This window comes from Nannobrachium achirus (genome assembly GCF_963921795.1).
Source record: "Nannobrachium achirus genome assembly, chromosome: 1".
NCBI lineage: Eukaryota > Metazoa > Chordata > Actinopteri > Myctophiformes > Myctophidae > Nannobrachium > Nannobrachium achirus.
In genome coordinates, this window is record NC_137810.1 from 18,277,309 (window position 1) to 18,298,190 (window position 20,882).

The window sequence follows — 20,882 nt, forward strand, 5'->3', positions numbered from 1 at the left end:
CCACCATCAGGCCGATTTTTGCAAAACACATTTTTGGACACTGCTCCTACAAATTGTGGCCGAAAATCATGCAAAGCAGTACATAGTATCTCTAAAGTCATGTCATCAACATGGATCTGTCCCATTTCCCATATTCCCTTCTGATTCGCTACGATTGCCTTCTAAAGTTTGTGTATGCGACCTGACGGTCACTTATCTCCTGATTAGGGAGTCTTACAGGTACTGTACTGTTACAGTTTTTCATTCGTCTATGGAGTCGACATCATTCCTCTAGTCTAACTGGTGTAGTTAAAATGTGGTTTCAGTTTATTTTTGCAAGCTTCTCTGTCAAACAGGAAAGTAGAAACAGACTGGACTTGCACCTCCCATTACAATAATATTAATATTGAATCTATGGCGACAATTGTCTGCAGACAATCTTTGACAATAAATGTATCCATTATACAGTGTAGCTAATTCTGTGGCCTACTGGCAGTGTGCACAAGAACTTTCACTGATGGTCCAGTAGTTTGCAAGATTTGCTCAGGACACACAGACAACACAAACCCTCTTACTGTATATACAGTATGTTCAAGTGACCATCCCTAATTCTAGATTCAGGCCACCTAATTCTGAACATACATGAACATTCTATATTTCCTTGTGTCAATATCACTATATGTTTGTATCACTAGTCTTCTAGCTCAGTGGTCCAGGGACCCCCAGGGGTCCAGGAGGGGGTTCCAGGGGGTCCCCAGCAAAATGACAAACAAATAAAACACTTTAACCCTAAAAGAAAATATGAAATTACACATCTCTTATGGGGTCCCTCCCTGGCACAACATTCTTTAAATAGGGGTACACAGCCAAATACATATTCATCTGGGGGTCCTTGACATTGAAAAGCAAGTCTTTTGCACACCTACAAAGGCAATAGGTGCGTAGGAGAAGACCACGAGGGGGCCCAAACATAGTAACAGAAAAGTAGCCTCGTAAACCAGACTCTTCCTGCCTAAGATGGGAGGAGTCAAGTTTACTAGGCTAACAAACACTGTCTTCAAATGCAAACAAATAAATAAAAATACTTTAATGGGAATATAAAGTTTCGGTCTTAGACCTTCATTCGGTTATCTTACGCTTTTTCATATCAAGGGGTCCTTGACAAAATGTTTGAGAACCACTGTTCTAGCTAATGGGTGCAAATGTGGTCATTAAGGTTACAATGAGCTGAGGCACCAGATGCTCAGGTGTTCTGAAGTGTGAGCAATGGGGTAGAGAGGGGGAGAGCGGTTATGTGAGGGTAAATCTATCAATGGGGTAGAGAGTGCAGAGCGGTTATGTGAGGTTATATGTGAGGCGATATTTGGCTTCTAGGTAAACTTTTCGAAATGTCAAAGAAAGACGAGAGGAAAAAAACTTCCTGCTCAAGTTGTGAGACTTGTATTTACCCATACAGTATACTGTATTCATTGTTGATACTGTATATTCATTCATATTAACTATTATCCAGATACTCAGTGTTGAAGGCTGGTTGACACAGCTATACTGCATCAGGATCTAAGTCTAAGCCATTACTTTAATCTTTATTCTAATATCCAGGTTTAGTGCTAGACTCTGTTCCTACTGTGCCTATCCTGAGTTTCAGCCACACGTGCACGCGCACACACACACACACACACACACACACACACACACACACACACACACACACACACACACACACACACACACACACACACACACACACACACACACACACACACACACACACACACACACACACCACAGATTGCACAGAACAGTTCACCTTCACCTGATAAAACTCAGTCTCCACACACTGTGAGACCTGCTGCTATCTGGAACAACCTCCCTTCTTCCTTGTCTCTCTCATCCCCCTCTCCCTCATGTCTCTCTCTCCCCCTCATCACGCTGTCTCATTCCTCTGTCTCTCCCTCATCCTTGTCTGTGACATCACTATCTCATCCCTTCCTCCCTAATCGCTCTCTCTCCCATTCCCCCGTCTCTCTCTCGTCCCTGTCTCTCCCTCATCCACCTGTCTCTCTCTCTCATCCCTCTATGCCTCTCCCTTATTGGTTCACAGTCAGAGTCTATTTTCCTTTTTTTTGTGTGCTACCTGATAGCCATGCATGTCATGTTTTCTACCTCGCCTCCCCCCCTGCCCCCAATACCTGCTGATCTGTTCTCTAACACACCTCCCTCCCTCCCTCTCTCTCCCAAATGACTTATGATGAAATACACTGTAAAGGAGCAATTTTACAGATTTACATTTTTTGACCTTTGTCTGGCATAGCCATTCATGTGGGTAAGCCAAACTGCAACACTATTCTGCAGTTTGCAGAATAGTGCTGTGAGTATAGCTGCCATGGTAAACAGGGACTCAAACAAAACAGGGACAGTGTTATGCAGTGGTGTATTCTAGATTTATTTTTAGGGCATACGCTCCGTGGCTATTCGTGTGGCCAGGGCATACGCCAGTGCATAATGCCTATCAAATGCGCTACTTTGAAAGGTTCACGAGGGCAGACGCTATTCCTATTTTTATTTCCGACAGCAGACGCTGTATACGTGCGTTACAGGTAGAACACAGCACTGGTGTTATGTCTGCAATGACCATCACCAATGAAAACCAAATGGTTAAGAGCATTTATGCAACACAATACCAAAGGAAAGGTAAATGGAAGCCTACAGTATGTGGAAACCTGGAATTACTGTAATTGCCGGACTATAAGCCGAGACTTTTTTTCACATGTTTTGAACCCTGCGGCTTATACAACGGTGCGGCTTATATATAGATTTTTACAGCTAACAGCCACCAGGGGCGCTCTCTCGAAGGACACCTGCGGCTTATAGTCAGATGCGGCTTATATACTGTATGTAAATATTAGTTTTTTGTTACTTACATAAAGTAAGTGTAGGACGTCTAATATGACTCTACAAGACTGTTGCTGTGGCGATGTCCACTCCCCTGAGAAGTTAGCGATTAGTGCTGTTTGCTCCTCACAGGCCACTGTAGTTCTGTTAAACAGGCAGGGTTGCGCGCCATCATTTTTAGATGTTCTGCAGGGCTAGAAAGACAAGCCATGTATAATGGCACTCTAAAGTTTAAACCAGGGGTCTTCCAACATTTTCAGACCCCTTAGTTGAAAGAGAGATGAAGCAGGGACCCCCACAACCTTTTCATAGATTCCATATAGTTTCATTGTTTGACAGCACGATCATCAGTGTTTTTTGGATTCATGTCAATTTGTGTTTTCAGATATTTAACCACTTGAACCGTCAATACTTGACCTTTCACCCTGTACTTAGTCTGCTCTTTTTCCCCTCTACACCAAACCTGTGAGGTGTTGTGAGCTTGTAGATCCGCTATTGTTGGCTAAAGTTCTCAGAATATGGACGCTAGGGTTCAAATCGTTAATATAAAACAGGAGGAAAAAAGTTTCTATCACTCAAAGATTTTGAGGACCCCCTGTGACCCCCTGTAGCAACTCTGAGGACCCCCTAGGGGTCCCGGACCCCCTGTTGAAGACCCCTGGTCTAAACAATCTGAAATGATCGGAATAAAAAACGCCCATCTAGATAATCTGTTATGCAATTATGTTATTTAAGATGTTAACCTATATTTTGGTGTGGTTTTGACATTTGTGCATTGTGCACTTGTATTTTTGTAATTAAATGTTGGATTTAAATCAGAGAGCTTGATGTGCATTCACTGAGTTGGAATTTCCATTAATATTTTGCATTAGGACATCTGAATGTTTAAAATTGGAAAGCCATCAGCCATTGCCAATTGCCATCAGCACACCCTAACCCAACCACAATTCAGAACCCTGTGTCCAGGGCTTCCCACTGTAGGGCTAGGGCAGTATGTAATTTTCATTACCGCAGTGAAAAGGTGACACATCTCGGCGTGCAGTGTCCTAAGGTGTGTAGAGAGGCAAGCAGCTTGGGGTTACACCACCATAGTCTAAGGTTATAAGTAGGTCCAGTCAGAGGTGAGAGCAAGTTCTGGGCTGCCATGTCTTTGGTCTCCAGGTGGCCTGAATCTAATTTATCGAAAATCTCTGATGAACTGGGAGGTATCCATTTTTAATAACTCCAATGACAAACCTGATGTCTTTATTCTTACAGTATACTTTAAATCCAAGACCTTATAAAGGCTCAGAGCCCACAGAATAACAGACCATATTCACATGGCTAACATGGCCCACCCCGAGTATGAAGTAAAAGCAAGTCGACAAAATCCCCGATCTGACCCAAATCGGGCTTTGCTCGTTGAAGTTTTGCTCGCTGTGTGTGAAAGCCTCTGCCAGAAGATCATTGTGTGATTCCAACAAGCTTCCAGAGCGTTGCTGAATATCTGTCAGGTTAGATATTTAGCTCTAACGCAGACTGGGCTGCGATAAGCATCAGTTTCAATGAGAAAACAGTGCCAGACGATTCTTCTTTCCGTGGGTCCATGTGTTGTGTTGTGCATCAAACCCAAAACAAACAGTGAAGACGATAACAGCATGGCTCCAAAGAAAGCGTTGCAGAAAACAAAAAATCGAACCTCTGTTCGAAGTGGAGCTGTGTGTGTGTGTGTGTGTGTGTGTGTGTGTGTGTGTGTGTGTGTGTGTGTGTGTGTGTGTGTGTGTGTGTGTGTGTGTATTGCAGTTGATGCTCAGGGCAGGCTAGATCATGTGTACCGATTTTTGTGACATTTGAAGAAAATATGTAGGAAAAGGAGCAAAAAGTGTGTTTTGGAGAAAATTCAAGATGGCGGAAAATCTATCCTGGCGCAAATGGGCGTGGCCTATATGGGGAGATGCGTCTTGACCCAAGGAATCCAGGGAAAAAAGAATTATAATTTTCCGATCTACGGTTCAAGAGTTACGGGGCAAAACGTAAAGTGGGCCGTTATAGCGCCACCATGAGGCCGAGTGATGTAATTATTTTTCGATTCATTCTTAAAATCATTATGAATCTCCTCTCCGAGGTTTGAAACTGTAGCTCCTATGGTTTACGAGAGAAAAATACTTGAAAGTGATTTCTTGCATTGTCCCATTATAAGTCAATGGGGACAATTAAGCGTCGTTTTTTGCCGATTACGTCGGCATGGTAAGGCGGATCGGAACGAAAGGTAATAGAACAACATTCCCGGCCGAGCCGCACATTTTGATGTATATATTGCGCGAGCGGGGGAAATGGTGCGGCACTAGTTACGCGCCGAAGTTTAGGCTACATACACGGACGGAGACAGACAGACAGACAGACAGACAGAACTAGGGGTGGGCGATACTGGATAAAAGCATTATCACGATATGCTTCATGCAGTATCACGATACACGATATTATCACGATACTGTTTTATGCGAGTTTTTAGGTTTATTATGATTATTAGACCCACACATATATTCTATAGATAATCTATTCATTTGTATGCTGCAGATAGAAAGATAGATAGCCTAATCTATGATTTTTTTAATGATAACATTCAGATTTTTGATTAAACAATTATCATTTTTTACCTCAAAATATTTACTAGTTGGTGTGATGATGGTTCAGGTCATTCAAATGGGTCCCAGAAATGTTTTATGGGTTCCCTTAAAATGTTTTTTGAGTGTTGTGAGCTTGTAGATCGGCTATATTCAAAACAATTTGGCGGGACCTCTCTGGGGGTCTCGACCCACAGGTTGACAACAACCCATGCCTTACCATTGAAACTTGAGGGAAAACAAATTACCTTATGGTTGGTTTATTAGACCCACACAGATATTCTATAGATAATCTATTCATTTTTATGCTGCAGATAGAAAGATAGATAGCCTAATCTATGTTTTTTTTTAATGATAACATTCAGATTTTTGATTAAACAATTATCATGTTTTACCTCAAAATATTTACTAGTTGGTGTGATGATGGTTCAGGTCATTCAAATGGGTCCCAGAAATGTTTTATGGGTTCCCTTGAAATGTTTTTTGAGTGTTGTGAGCTTGTAGATCGGCTATATTCAAAACAATTTGGCGGGACCTCTCTGGGGGTCTCGACCCACAGGTTGACAACAACCCATGCCTTACCATTGAAACTTGAGGGAAAACAAATTACCTTATGACCAACCAAAGTCAGGAGGTTTGTTATGATACAAGCTTTATTTTCAGAGAATTACTCACTCATTATCATCCTAGCTTTTCGCTTTTTCTACTAACAATAATGGCATGGTTTTTATAACTAAGCCAATTATGTAATAGACGCAAAATAGACGCGACGATTTCACCGCGATTCGCGACGACACACGCATGCATCAATGGTGAAAACATAAGCACTTTACAAATAGCAGCAAATAGCTACTTGTTTATAGTTAATAAAAACAGAAGCATGGATTTACAAGGTGATCTAAATCATCTCATCAATACTGCCAGAACACACAGCTATGGATGAGACTCCAGCACAGTTCAGCTTTGCAAGCAGTGAGATGGCTGATAGCGATAGCAGGACGGATAAGTAGTTTGCGTCCTGTTAGTTTAATGCATCCATTATGAAAAATATGCTTCAAAGAATGCAGGCCAAGCTGCATCACTGCTTTAAGTCCCGTGAAAGTGAAACTAAATCGTGGACCAGTGTGCCGTGCTCCTGCACACAATCACAACTCAGTCAGTGCTGTAGACACTCTGTAGCCTGTCTGCGTGCTGCACGGGGGAGGGGCCGTGAAAGCAGGGGATAGATCCTCAAACTATATGACACGTTGAGCCGCGACACGTTATAGCTTGTAGATCTGTTCTTTTTGGCTAATTACACCACCGTACTATAGAAGTATAAATTAAGCAATAGAGCTGCGACTCATGGAACGTGCACTCGCTGTATATCCAGATCCTTTTCTAAATGACTGTTTGTATCACGAGAGAAACGATATTCTGAAATGGCCTATCGTGGCAAAGCTGTATCGCCGAGACGATAATTATCGCCATATCGCCCACCCCTAAGACAGACCCACACACACGGCCACGTATAGGGAGCTTGTGTTCCACACAGCTCCAAAAATGCTCAACACAATAACACATGGACCTAAGAAAAGGTGGATCGACTGGTTGACATCTGGCAGAGACCTCAGTTTATCATTCCAAATGTATTCTCTGGATTTAACCGAGTTTCACACAAACTCACAGCAGCGGCAACGCACTGGGCACACAGTGCCGCACACACCAAAACATCCCTCTCAACCAATCCCTGAGCTTCATGCTGCTCATGTCGGGTCCGGAACAACACTCCCTCTCATTGGCCAGAAGCTTGGCTACAACTCGGCTATAAGTCCTGTAAATGTCTTGCAATGTGTGATCCCTTCTCTGCGATCAATCATGCTGTGAAAACCACAACGACATTATGACAGCCGATTTCAAGAAAGACACTTGTGTAGTGTGAAATACTTTAATGATCTGATGACTCCCCGACCACTTCAATATCTAGCAGTTTGTTCCTGCCTTAAGGTTCAATCCCACACAGTTGTCTCCTGTAGCCAGAGGATCAGAGATCTCTGCATAATGATATCTGGAGAAATATAAATTCAGTGTATATGACCTAGAACAATGGCTTCTCACTAAACCTACTCCATGAACAAATATCACTGTCCCAATATGAAGGACAGCCCTAAGGTCTGCATTCATGGTTCTTCAATGTAGTTATTTTTTAAATCTCCCCTACATTGAATTTAGATGTCACCAGACCAGACGTATTGGTAAGTGGAGATCTCTGCTTATCTGGCTTATCTGACACGAGACAACCTGCACAGTCACAGTCTGGCATGGTCAGGGGCTCCAATGAACACAATTGCTTGTGTTCACAAGTGGGGCGCTGGCTGGAAAGAGCGATCTCTGAGCGATCTCTGTTGAAACTGTTAAAAAGAAGTGTCTGGCATATCCAAGTGTGATGGAGGAGGCACATGGTTGTCTACACCCTCCTCACCGTCCAACAGTAGGTGTTGGCAGTGACAGCCTGGACTACGGTATATACTGTACATGTGGGGAATTGGCTCAATTGAAACATTTTTAAATTAAAGAATATTTCAACCGCACACATTATCCTAGCCAAAACATTAGCATAGTGTGAACACATTAAGCTATCCTAAACATTAGCACAGTGTGAACACATTAAGCTAACCTAAACATTAGCACAGTGCGAACACATTAAGCTAACATAAACATTAGCACAGTGTGAACACATTAAGCTAACCTAAACATTAGCACAGTGTGAACACATTTTCATGAATTTCAATTTCCTGGTTGCCTGCCAAAAACTAGGTTGCGCACCTCAGAAAAATAAGAACTGTTAATTGAAACATAACTCCTTTTTTATTTCACTTTTTGTACAATGCAGAGAGCAGATCATGTTTTGGGTTCTGTCAAACAATACTGGAATCAAATACTATGGGTATGGATTATCAGACAATACCCGATAGCAGCATGATATCGATGCCATCCCTAGAATAACGTGTTCACTACTTGAAAGTATAGGCTAGAATTATGCCTTGCTTCGACAGCTCTGTGTTCACACAGAGGCTCAGCGATTTGGGCCGTGTCTTGGTGTGAGCGAGTCAAATTGCATTGTGTCTTTAAAATATTTTTATGTGAATGCACAAATGCCTAGAAATGGACAACAGATAAGGTACACCAGTAAGACGCCCTAAGGGCGAGAAGCGACCTCGCCCTAAAGGGCGAAACATCAGAGCTTCTTAATACAGCACAGTTAAAAGCAGGAGTTAAACTACCAGTAAGACGCCTAAGGGCGAAAAGCGAACTCGCCCTAAATGACGAAGTCATGGCCATCTGTCTTGGCAATCTGTCTTGGCCATATGGATTCTGTTAGTGAGGTTCCCCTAACAGAGCATCATCTAGGAATGACCATATGAATATTTAGCCTATTCTAGCTCCATTAAATGCAGTTACATTCTGTAGATGTCATGTCATCCATCGTACAGTACATCTAACCTACATTTGTATCAATAGCAATTACACAAGTCTGGCATTAATGATTGAGTAAAACAGTGGCAACTAGAAGCAGTGCTCTTCCGAGCACAGGTCTCCACCAGGCCACACAAATCGGCCTGTTATAGCGCCACCATGAGGCTGATTTAAAAAATGTGGAGCAGAGGTTCTGAATTAGCATCCAGGGAGTGTGTGTGCTCAGTTTGGCAGCGATCGGGCCAACGGCGCCGGAGATTAGCTGGTAACAACCAGGCCACACAAATCGGCCTGTTATAGCGCCACCATGAGGCTGATTTGAAAAATGTGGGGCAGAGGTTCTAGATTGGCATCCAGGGAGTGTGTGTGCTCAGTTTGGCAGCGATCGGGCCAACGGTGACTGAGATTAGCTGCTCACAAACTGCGAGGACGCACGGACGCACGCACGCACGGACGGACGGACGCACGGACGGACGGACGGAGGGGAAAACATACTCTCCCTCAGCCTTCGGCTGGTGGAGACAATAATGGCAGAAAATCCCAAACTGTACAAAACTTGCGTTAGCTTTGCAGGCAGCATTTTCCAAAGACATTCCTCACAGGGGTGAAGCAACAATGCAGTAGCAAACAAGCAGTGCAGCAGACATGTGAAAAAGTAGGACATACTGTATTTCATAAGAGCAACACAGGACCAGCCACAGTTCAGTTCCCACGTTAGCGTTCCACAGTCCTGCTCCACATTCAGTTTGATTTGATTAAATTACATCATGTGATTCTATAATGTATAACCTCAGGCTTAAAATGCTAATGTTGCTCAGGGAACTGATTGCATATTTTAGCCAATGATTATGAAAAAATGAGGAACAACATTCGATCACAATTTATTCTCATGTTGTTAAAATGTCAGTGAGTATTGCTATGAAGCTAGCACTCTGTTCTAGATCCACAAAAGCTGCAGTGTGGTAAGCAGAGCAAATATAAGAGATAGGCTACAGATACATGAAAGATTATAGATTATATCTGTCATTCCTCACTATTATTGCAATCATCATCATTATCATCACCACCACCTTTAATGTATAAAATGCTGTGGTGCTAAATTATGCAGGCTAGTGAGACTTTCACAGTGAAGGAGTGAAGCTGGAGGTGTCATAGATAAGGCATACAGTAACATCTATTTCATGATACAGAAGGTAGAAGATTGTCAGTGAGAGGGTTACTCAATAGCAGAACTAGAGCTAGGATACTGTATATCGGTCTGGACCGATACATATTGTAATTATTTTCACTTTCTTTAATTATGTAGCCAATGTGTCCTTATTTTTAACCACTTTCAAATTGCTGTCCTTATCTTGGGCATGTCATAGAGGCAAACAAAAATGAAATGTTCAGAAATATCTACAAATCTACAAGCTCTCAAAAGTGGAGCTTGTAGATATCGAGTATTTCTTGTTATAGGACTTAAGAGGTTAAATAAAATAAAGTTCAGTTCACAGGATTATCAAAAAAAAAGTGAAAAGTAACTTTCTGCTAGAGCTGCAACTATCAATTGTTTTCTTTTTGAGATAATTCTATTGATTGATTGATTGATTGATTTCCATAAATCAAAAGCTAAAGTAGGCAAAACTCAAAAGTTGTGATCATGTGGATCACTATTTTCACATAAAATAAATTCCAATTATCAATTACTTTTTTTTATAATCGATCGAAATTGATTTTGATTCATTCTTGCACCCATAATATACAGTATATATATATATATATATATATATAGAGAGAGAGAGAGAGAGAGAGAGAGAGAGAGAGAGAGAGAAAATGTTGCCCTTTTTGACAAAATATCAGTCTAAACATCGGTAGCCAGAAGTCTAGGACTCTCCAAAATTGGGATCAGCATCGGACCCAAAAATCTGCCATCAGTCTGACTTTAGGCAGAGCTGTAACAGAACTGTCTTGACTGGTGAATTGCACCAGTCACGATCCACTCGCTCATCCTCACTCTCCCTTTCATTCTCTGGTGGAGTGGAACCTTAGTGGAACTGTTAAAACAGAACCAACCTGTTTAATGAGTCGTTTACAGGAAGCAAAATGGGTGGCAATTCATGTACACTAGCAGTAGTAGCACTGCAGTGTAGAATAGATTCCTCAACAGCACATTGCATGTTCACGGACATGATGAATACCTAATGAACCGGGCCAATCGCATGGTACAGCAGCACAACACCATCATACCACCGTCATACCAGTAGCTCAGTACAATAATAGGAAGTTGGACACAGAATCCACTTGACCACGGGGAACTGGCCTATATACACCACGCTGTATGAAGATACACAAAGATCACGAGACAGATAGAGACAAAGAGAGAGAAATGTACACCTTCGTCAAGAGAACCATAGCTGTACATTCTCACTCACAGCACAGGCACCCCATGTACGCGCACACACACATGCGCACACACACACACACACACACACACACACACACACACACACACACACACACACACACACACACACACACACACACACACACACACACACACACACACACACACACACACACACACACACACACACACACACTCACACTCACACACCAGTGAAGGCATGTAGAAGTTAGGAACAGAAGGGAGGGTGCTGTGTCAAGTAATAGAAGGCGAGATTTTCACAGCTTAGGCTATATTCTAAAAGTGTTATGACTGGAAAATGCGCTGTCAGCATTCCACAATAAGACCCCCCCCCCCCCACTCACACACACACACACACACACACACACACACACACACACAGAGACATGCAAACCCAAAGGCACACGCACACATATACATGCTCTTAGTTACATATGCAGCTCCTCATGCACACTTGCACAGTTACATGCATGAATGTGCACAGACACTGTAAACAGCTCACGCATAGGCATATCTAAACCCTGACTGCAGTCACATTCAGTAGAGTGCTCTTGGGTGTGGATTAATTGTAAAGACAACCCATGCCAAGCAGGAATACTGTTCCATGGTTTCAAGGTATCAAAAAATATCAAAAGGTCCTTCTACCTGCCTCAACTCAAAGCACCCTGGCAGGGGGCATGGCCATATGGTATATGGGCAAAGCTCCTTATCAGGACCTACGACCACTCCAAAAGGTGAGGTCTGCGGGACGTACCACTGGATGCTCTCTTCCGGCTCTGCAGGACATTTATGCAAGTAGGAACTTTGGCAGAGGAAGCAGTGCTAATTATATAATTACTGTGCCTGTCAAAGACAAGTCCCTAAGTATTAACGTATAGCCCTATCACTGCATATTTGTATATATTATTTATAACATATTGTCATTCAATTCAATGTATTCTTTTTAGTTTTAATATTTTCTATGTACAGTATATGGAAGATTTTAGGCCTATGTATGTATGTAGCACAATCTACGGAAAAGTCCCAACAACATTTCTCTACCAGGGGCCTGCCCATTTAATAATAGGGTATATGAATATTGCATATACATTTTTCGAATGACAATGAGTCAATATGAACATTTTTCTCAATGTCTAATCGGCTGCTTTCAGCAAGCAGCAAAAGGGAAAGAAATAAACCAGGTGCGTATTTTGAAGGGGTACACACTCGCTCCCCGGTTCTGGGATGCTCCCACCCAGGCCCACCCGTAGATCTGCCCCTGAATCTAACAGTGGCTTTCAGTAATGGATGTTGTCATTGTGTCAAGTTACAAAGCCAATCCACACACCAGCCAAAACTTCTATAAAAACAAATGAGTTGAAGTTGGTTCTGGACAGTGCTACTAACTTAGAGTAAAGAGATACCTTGTTGCCAGATGATCCTACTAGCAAAATCCCTGTTTAAGTGACATTACCTTGTTGCCAGATAATGTTCCTGCCATTTATGCAAAAGATAGAAGATATCAAAAATAAAGAGAGACAGAGAGAAAGAGGGAGAGAAATAGTTAAGAGTAAGATATCTTTTATCTGTATTCTTTAGAAGAATAACAAACACAATATTTCTATTTGTACTTTTACTTTTAGTTTGTTTTTACAGGGAGAGAGAGTACAGTATGTGTGTGCTGATGACTACACTCACTGCCCGACCGTATCCTATTTGATTTTATAATGCCTAATTCTGTGATTATTTTGGTTAAAGTAACGGAAAGGTAGTAAGCCACCAGTACGGTAATTTATTAATAAAAATATGCTAACTAGTAATATAATGTATTACATTTTGAAAGTGACTTTCCCAAGTAGCCCAACACTTTCTATAACAATACACACTGCATAATGCCCTTCTAAGATATTCCAAGTACAATTTGCAGTCAAACTCAAACGGGCCCCTTGTGCCATTTGTAAAAGATGGGCCCAAAATGGACCCTTAAAGGAGCTGCACAGACCCATAATTATGGGTCCTTTACACTCCATTTTATACTATCTGAGCTAGATAGAGTGGTAAATCAACACTGAGAATTCTTTCTCCAGTCCTAATTCTACAGGCACGTTAGAAAATTACTGAGAGAACAAATTCAGAAATGTTCTCCAATACTGATTTCTTCATTCATTAGACCACTAATTAAAGACAAATTTGATGTGGCGTTCTCAGCAGGAGGAGCATTCACCAATGCTCTTGTATCATTAGGTTAAACTCCTTTCTCTTCTTGTAAGTCCATACTGATTATGCTGTAACGAATCTCTCGAAAGAACAAAGTCATACTATGACACACACACGAAAAGACTATAGCACATTGAGGAGAAGCGCTGGGTTCATCAGTGTGTGAAACATTCAACTATCCACAAATGCACAACTGAGTGTGTTTAGTGTGAAACACCTCCCCACAGTCTGTCCAGGTGGCTTAAAGGGTCCCATTTGATTCCATGGTTCACACTGTGTGGGCAATGTGTATGTGCTTGAATGAAATGCATCAGCCTGCCTCCTCTGTCTCTGGCCCCCTGTCTTACACTGTAACTTCTTTGGTTGTGTCTCTCTGCCCCATCCTCTCTGGGTCTCCTTCACCTGGCCCATCACCATGACGATGGGAGCTGGTTCCATGGATACAGTCACTAGGCAACCAGCAGCATCAGCAGAAGTGGCAGTGTCACTGAGCAGCAGTAGAAACAACCTAGCTAATGTGCAAACCTTCTCCATAGTCCATACCCATCTACAACTAAAATATAATTTTTTTCCTTTTTGCTTCATATTTTTAAATGCTTAAAGTTGTTACAGAATTCTTACTAATTCACCTGTTGTACACACAGGGATTTATGTTGCTTAACTTTAGTTTTAGACTGGTTTGAAATTCTACAAAAAAGTGGGAATCCATAACTTCTGCAGTATCCAGAAGAGTAGAAATGTCAGACGGACCAAATAATGTGAATATGAACATAATATTTACTGAAGTTATGGAATTAGACACGATTATAACATTGTATGATGATGTAAACATTGCGATATGACAGTGCCATGTGTACTCTAAGCTGCAAGTGCAACCAAGATATGTGAGCCAACACTGGATTGGAGAGCACACACCTCTCCATTCAGCACCTTTCTCAGCGGCAGAGGAGAGCCTAATGCTCCAGTTTTATCCCAGATTGGAGCTTTAAGATATTATGAAGGTTTACAATGAGAAAGTGATAGCCTATATTACATCATTCTTGCCTTATCCTCACCCCAGTCTCTCTCTCCCTCCTTCTCTGTCATGGAATGTACAGTAAGTAACACAAATGGAATTGGAAATTGCATTTCCACAAGCTGTCAGGACAAGCATCACTTATCTATGGATGGCATATATTCTACGGGTGTCTGGAACTGTTGGAAGCTTGCGCCACTGCTTGTTAATGAAACAAATGTCATGATCAATTTTAAATGTTTGGTTGTTGATGCTGGTGGAAACGCAACTGTCTCGGGCAAGGTGCAAAATCTCCCATAAGGGAAGAGGTTGTTATTTGTCAATGGACAAATTAGAATCGAGAGAATGAAGACCATTAACTTCTACATACATAAATGTAGCAATGAACCATTCAGGTGTAAAATAACACTGCTGATAAATGTGTCACCACAAGCGAAAAGGGATAGAGAAAATAATGAGCATAATAGGCTAACAAAACAGAATCCTCCCAGGCGGATAGATTTAACAGGTGTGCATGTCAGGGTGTGTGCACGCTCATGTGTGTATGTCGGTGTGTGCGTGTGTGCCTGCGTCTGTGTCACAATTATGGCAGACATGAAGCTATCATAGCAGAAAGTCTTAGAGCTACTGTACCAGGACAGCAGGGTAGGCAATATGACACTGGCTCAGTCTCAAGGGCCTAATGACTAATGAGCCCACTTGGACTTGCGGTCCACTTGGTTCCATTTGTACACAGAGAAAACTGCATGAGGATTTTACAATGTGTGAGGTCCTACAGATACAGATCAAATGATCAAATGGGGGTCTGTGTGTGTGTGTGTGTGTGTGTGTGTGTGTGTGTGTGTGTGTGTGTGTGTGTGTGTGTGTGTGCGCGTGTGCGTGTGTGTGTGTGTGTGTGTGTGTGTGTGTGTGTGTGTGTGTGTGTAATAACTGACTAATTAATACGGTTGATATTAATGAATCACCGGTATAACATGGCACCACTTTCTTTCACTTCCTCGCCCGCAGTCATGATGGCAGTTTCATTAGAACAGGATGCTACTCATTAGAGCCTGATAGCCTGATAGGCCGTGCTGTCCTGTGAATCTAATCCGTATCAAACGCTGTTGCTACCATGCAGGGACCACCACGGTAGATATAGCATGAATAATTCCCCAATTACCGGCAATGACACGATGCTTGTTGTCGCCGCACAGATGAAAAACACAAGGCTCATAGGCTACTGTAACGCATTCGGGCGCAAGCTACAAAGAATGTACAACAACTCATTTGGTGATTGATTGACAATAAGGTATGCTGTCATAATAATCATGATAGGCTGTGTGTCCTTAGCTCTGGTCCATAGCTTTAGAAGGAGTTCTCCTAAAATCTATAATGTCACTGTCAATGATGATGAGCCTTTGCGCCCGCAGGAAAGGCTGCGCACCCTCGTCAATAGTAAAAATAAAAAATACAGTTTCTCTACTCATCAAAACAAAGACGTCAATAGGGAGTTGAAAGCATACTTCCCTTGGTGGGAACACTCTGAGATCTCCACCTCACGTCTAAAATAAACCTTTTTAGCCAGAAAAGAAAATCTTTCACCGGAAGGCAAAATCTGGTCAATGGGATTTTCTATTGACAAGATCTGTAGAGGGCGGTGTGGAGTAGCTAAAACTTCCGGTGAAATATTCTCTTTTCTGGACAAAAAGTGTATTTTAGACGTGAGGTGGGGGGCTCAGAGTGTTGCCACTAAAGAAAGTAGGCTTTCAACTTCTTAGAACCGTCTTTGTTTTGGTGCGTAGCAAAAGCGTATTCTTTATTTTTATTACAGAATACAGACGAGTGGCTGAGCAGCCTGGGCGACCGCGGGTCTCATGTTAAAGGGCTCATAGCGGTGACATAGCGTTAAGGAGAACTCCTAACTCTGTGGACCAGATCAGAGTGTATGTGTCCTGACTTACGTTGCAGAGAAGAGTAATTATCCATCTGGCAGGGTCGTGTTGGACGCGCAGTTCTCCAGTAAAGAATCCCTCTGGCCTGATTGCGATCAAGCGGTTATATTATATAATGAGAACCAAAAACCACTGCCAAGCCACCTGACATCCACACACAGCGATGATCACCAGGCATCTTTACTCCTGCACTGCTCAGAAAATGGATGGAAGGGGCAGATCATAACGGGATAATATGATGTCAAAACAATAGCGACGATGTCCAGCGGCGTCAATAATCCACTCCCAACTACACGGACGCGTCGGACAGGATCAGATAAATGAGGTTTATATATCCCAAGTCGCATTAAACCCGGCCGATCAGAGTACCGCTGAACGAGATCTTGAAAATCTCCAGCAGATGCTGCTGCTTTCGGTGATGTCAGTTCGTTACTGAGCCCTGCATGCTCCCGGTGTTTCAGTGATGGAACGGCCGGAAAAGACACCGTACAAAAGAGTTGTTAGAAACAAATCACACTGGGTAATATGGATCCGTTCACGGAGAGGACATTCCTCCGTTCGAAAACGATGCCCTTCCCCGTTAACCGCCGCGCTGCAGGAAAAAAAAGGCTATTCCTCACGATCGGTGTCAAACGAGCGTCTCCTCCCCTCTATAGGAGAGAGAGAGAGAGAGAGAGAGAGAGAGAGAGAGAGAGAGAGAGAAGAGAGTAGAGGGAGAAGATGGATGGATGAAGATGGAACGAGGACGCCAGGGCAGGGATGACTGTGTCACTGTGTGTCCAATGTCCATGTATCTGTGTACAATGTGTATGTGGAAAATTAAAACGTGTGTAGCTATTCTACAGACAGTGAAGCGAGCGCGCACACACACACACACACACACACACACACACACACACACACACACACACACACACACACACACACACACACACACACACACACACACACACACACACACACACACACACACACACACAGAATAGATGCCATGCTATAATGTTTACAGCAGTGTGTTATAGTGTTTAAGGATGACTTCTGTGCATGATATTCCCACTGATCTTGATCTAGAGTATGTGTTCTATAGGCCTACTAACTAATGGATGGAGAACTAGCCCCTGCCATTGGCCCTACAATCGATTGATTCAAAAAACATAATTTTGTCAATGAAGCACTGTGACAAAGTAAACTGGGGTTTAATCATTTAAACCTACTTGGTTAACTGGAGTGCGGAGACTACTAGTAACCTTTCCGCCCTAAACTTTTACTTTGACAACATTTTGCATAGTTTAAGTACTTAAACCCTTGTCACCCATGCAGCTTGGTTTCAAGATCTAATATGAACTGTTTGAACATAATAAGTATACACAAGTGTTAGGGCCAAGTGTGGTTTCTCAGCATTAATGTTCTGGATAACATTTAGCCAATCAGGGAGCAGAATTAATGTTCTGGATAACATTTAGCCAATCAGGAAGCAGCATTAATGTTCTGGATAACTTTTAGCCAACCAGGAAGCAGCAAGGGGGAGTGGTGCTAGCTTGAGGATTGGTCAAGCTTCCCATGCCAATCTGGCTATCCGGACAATAAATAGGCAACCACACTTGCAATTGCATCTTTCTAGTTTTTTATGTTATACATTTCCATAAGGAATCGGAGGGCAGCTGTTAAGTCTCTCACATCATCCAGGCTTGTTTACATTGGATACTTGATATGGGAGTTGAGTTTGTAATGGTAACCATTGGTTTTCTTTTTTTGTTTTGTTTTATTACTTGTGCAAGCAGAGGGCGCAAGTACTGTAATCGGCCATCTGTGGCCTGCTTGAGCGTGAGGTGCAAGTTGGCGGGATGGTGTTTTCCTCTGGTGTTTCAGTCCGAGTAGCAGGACCAAGGTCCGCTGGCCTTCGCGCCGCTTGCAATGTCGTGGACAATAAAACGAGCGCACCCTTTGATACACTCGGACTGAATCACCAGTAGAAAACACTCTCTCGCAAGTTGGCACCTCGACAGAGTGCAGTTCTAGTAATTTACTTTGTCATCCACAACAGCAGCAGTTACCAGTAAGAAAAGAAATATGATTTCAAGTGGTCTCTGTATATGGGCATGTCACGTCTGTGACATTAAACGCCCGCTAACATGAAAACGTATGTGAGCAGAGTCCAAGGTTCTTTAAGTCTGTTCTGCAAGTTTGTGCATACAAATGGTGTCGGAAAGTGTGTCTGCCCCCCTTTCTCTCACATGCTGCAAAAGAGACATGTAATTTTCTTCTCTTCTTTCCTCCCGGTATTAGAACTAGACATTCTCGTACTCTTCCATATCGAATTCCAGACCATCCTCGTCCTCTTGGAAAGGCACCCAGTACCGTAAAATACCCCCGATGCCTCCAAAGCCCTTGACAAACTGAGACCCCTTCTGGCTCTTGTCTGTGACTGTCTCCAGCACGGCTCCAAACCTCTTGTAGTTGTCAGCGAACCATTCAAGCAGACGCATGCTCTCAATGAGCTTATGTTCTTGCCCCGTCTCCTTGTCTGTGAAATAGGACTTGTCCTTCTCCTGCTCTGGTGTTAAATACAAGGTCTTCTCGTCAGTATCAGCTCCATTGCACTCTGCGCCGCGCACACAAAGAATATATCGCATAGTATCTAGATTCTCGTAGATGAGGAGGGTCTCCACTGCTCCCATTCCCAGGGCTTTCAGTGTGTCCTCCACCCCAAAGCAGTACCTCCCTTTCTCCTTCTCGATCTCTGCAAAGTACATTTCTAAAAGCTTTGCTTCTTGGTTGTACTTGACATCGCAGAGGAAGTCTGCGGAGAGCTTGATGGCCTCATTGAAACCATTCTCTCCCCCATAGGATATATCCACCTGCTTCAGCACCTTCGCCTTTAACCTCGGGTCAAACATGTCAGACTTAAAGAGTTTAGTCTTTAAGTCAGCAGAGCCAGCCAGGACCATCCCGGCTACATTTACCTTGTCGTTGGACACAAAGAGTTGGACAGCCGTCTCAGCCACCTTCCTCACATAGTTGTGTCTCTTCTCCATTCCCAAGCGGTCAAAGCGCGAAGCTGACTGTCCTCCTCTGCCGTGCTTATTGGGCAAGTCAACGGTGAATTTGTGCAGCACCTCTTTGGTGTTTCCCTGCAGTGTACCAAACAGGGCCCCTCTGCCATCAATCACAATAAAGCCAAACTTGCTTTCATCAGACAGCAGGGCTGCCAATGCCTCGGTGTGGAACTTGTTGTCACAGAGGTACAGGGTGGTGTTGATTGGCTTGAATGGTTCCATGTGAATTTTGACCTTCTTCTCTTTGCCTTCCTCTGTCACAGTTGTGCCACAATACACCACCAAACCATTAGGCGGGACTTTGGTGTAGTATTTTAGCGTCTCCCGCACAGAGGCGATGGCTTCGAGCACAGATTGTCTGTTGACTCTGCTTTTGATGTTGGAGGCTGTGCCTTCCTCATCAGCCAACATCTTGGACAGTCAAGATATCTGACCCTTGGCCTTAGGAGGAATGATCAATGAGATCATACTGGTGCCATAACCACGGGCAGCCTCCAAATCCTTGATCAGCCACTTCATTCTCCGTATCTCTACATTGTCGTCTGCCACGCTGGAGTTGTGTGCCATCTTTCTGTTGCATCACTTCACCGTCTGCCGCCTTCAAGCAACAACGCTCTCTGCCAAGCTTGCCCAATCGGTGGTTGGGGAAATTATGTTGACTTTCAGGTCATTATCCTATATATTACTGGCGGACCTCTGACATCATGCTTATGTCACTATGACTCAACCATAACCATATAGAGTCCAATGCACATCTACACCCAAATATGGAGCCTTGTGCACTCGTGGCCATGTATGGCCTACTTGTGCGCCAGCAGAGCACGCAAGTATGTACAGTATGTGAGTGGGCAAGTGGGCACTCTGCTGAGGTGGCAACTTTTGCCTTCTGATTTATATCAGGTTGCATTTGTTGGTGTTGACATAACCGGATACCTGTACATGTACATAACGGGACACACAGTAGCCTACTTGCGCACTCTGCTGGCGCAAGTAACTAGGAAGATCCAATTGGAAATTGCAAGTGTGGTTGCTGTGACGCGAGTCATACCTACAAATGAATTCCATCTTACAATTTGAAAATCAGAGCCTTGCTTATTGAGAGTTCTGCCCATGAGGGGTCTGAAACAACAGCAGTCACGTGGTTCATGTACACCTGAAATGTGAAATGTTATTACAGCCAGTATATACACAACGCGGCATCGTGGTATAAATAACTAACTAGATTATATTCTTTTGCTGCTATTTATTTATTTATACCACGCTGCCACGTTGTGTATATACTGGCTGTAATAACCCCAGGACTTCTTTCGACGCTATAGCAGTTACACTATAAGCGTAAGCCGG

General features: G+C 43.0%; 1 protein-coding gene and 1 pseudogene across 2 annotated transcripts in view; both read right to left on the reverse strand.

Moving 5' to 3' along the window:
• Positions 1–16,516, reverse strand: part of lrrc7 (leucine rich repeat containing 7) — a gene marked incomplete at both ends in the record, with an annotated part of 119,054 nt that extends 102,538 nt beyond the window's left edge. The window contains one exon of the mRNA XM_080724821.1: positions 16,492–16,516. Within this exon, the coding sequence (XP_080580947.1) occupies positions 16,492–16,516 (25 nt within the window). The remainder of the gene's footprint in view (positions 1–16,491) is intronic.
• A 2,254-nt stretch (positions 16,517–18,770) lies between these two features.
• On the reverse strand, positions 18,771–20,105 carry LOC308286488 (eukaryotic peptide chain release factor subunit 1-like; annotated as a pseudogene). The gene has a single exon. The product of its transcript is annotated as a eukaryotic peptide chain release factor subunit 1-like (transcript).
• Positions 20,106–20,882: the final 777 nt, after the last annotated feature.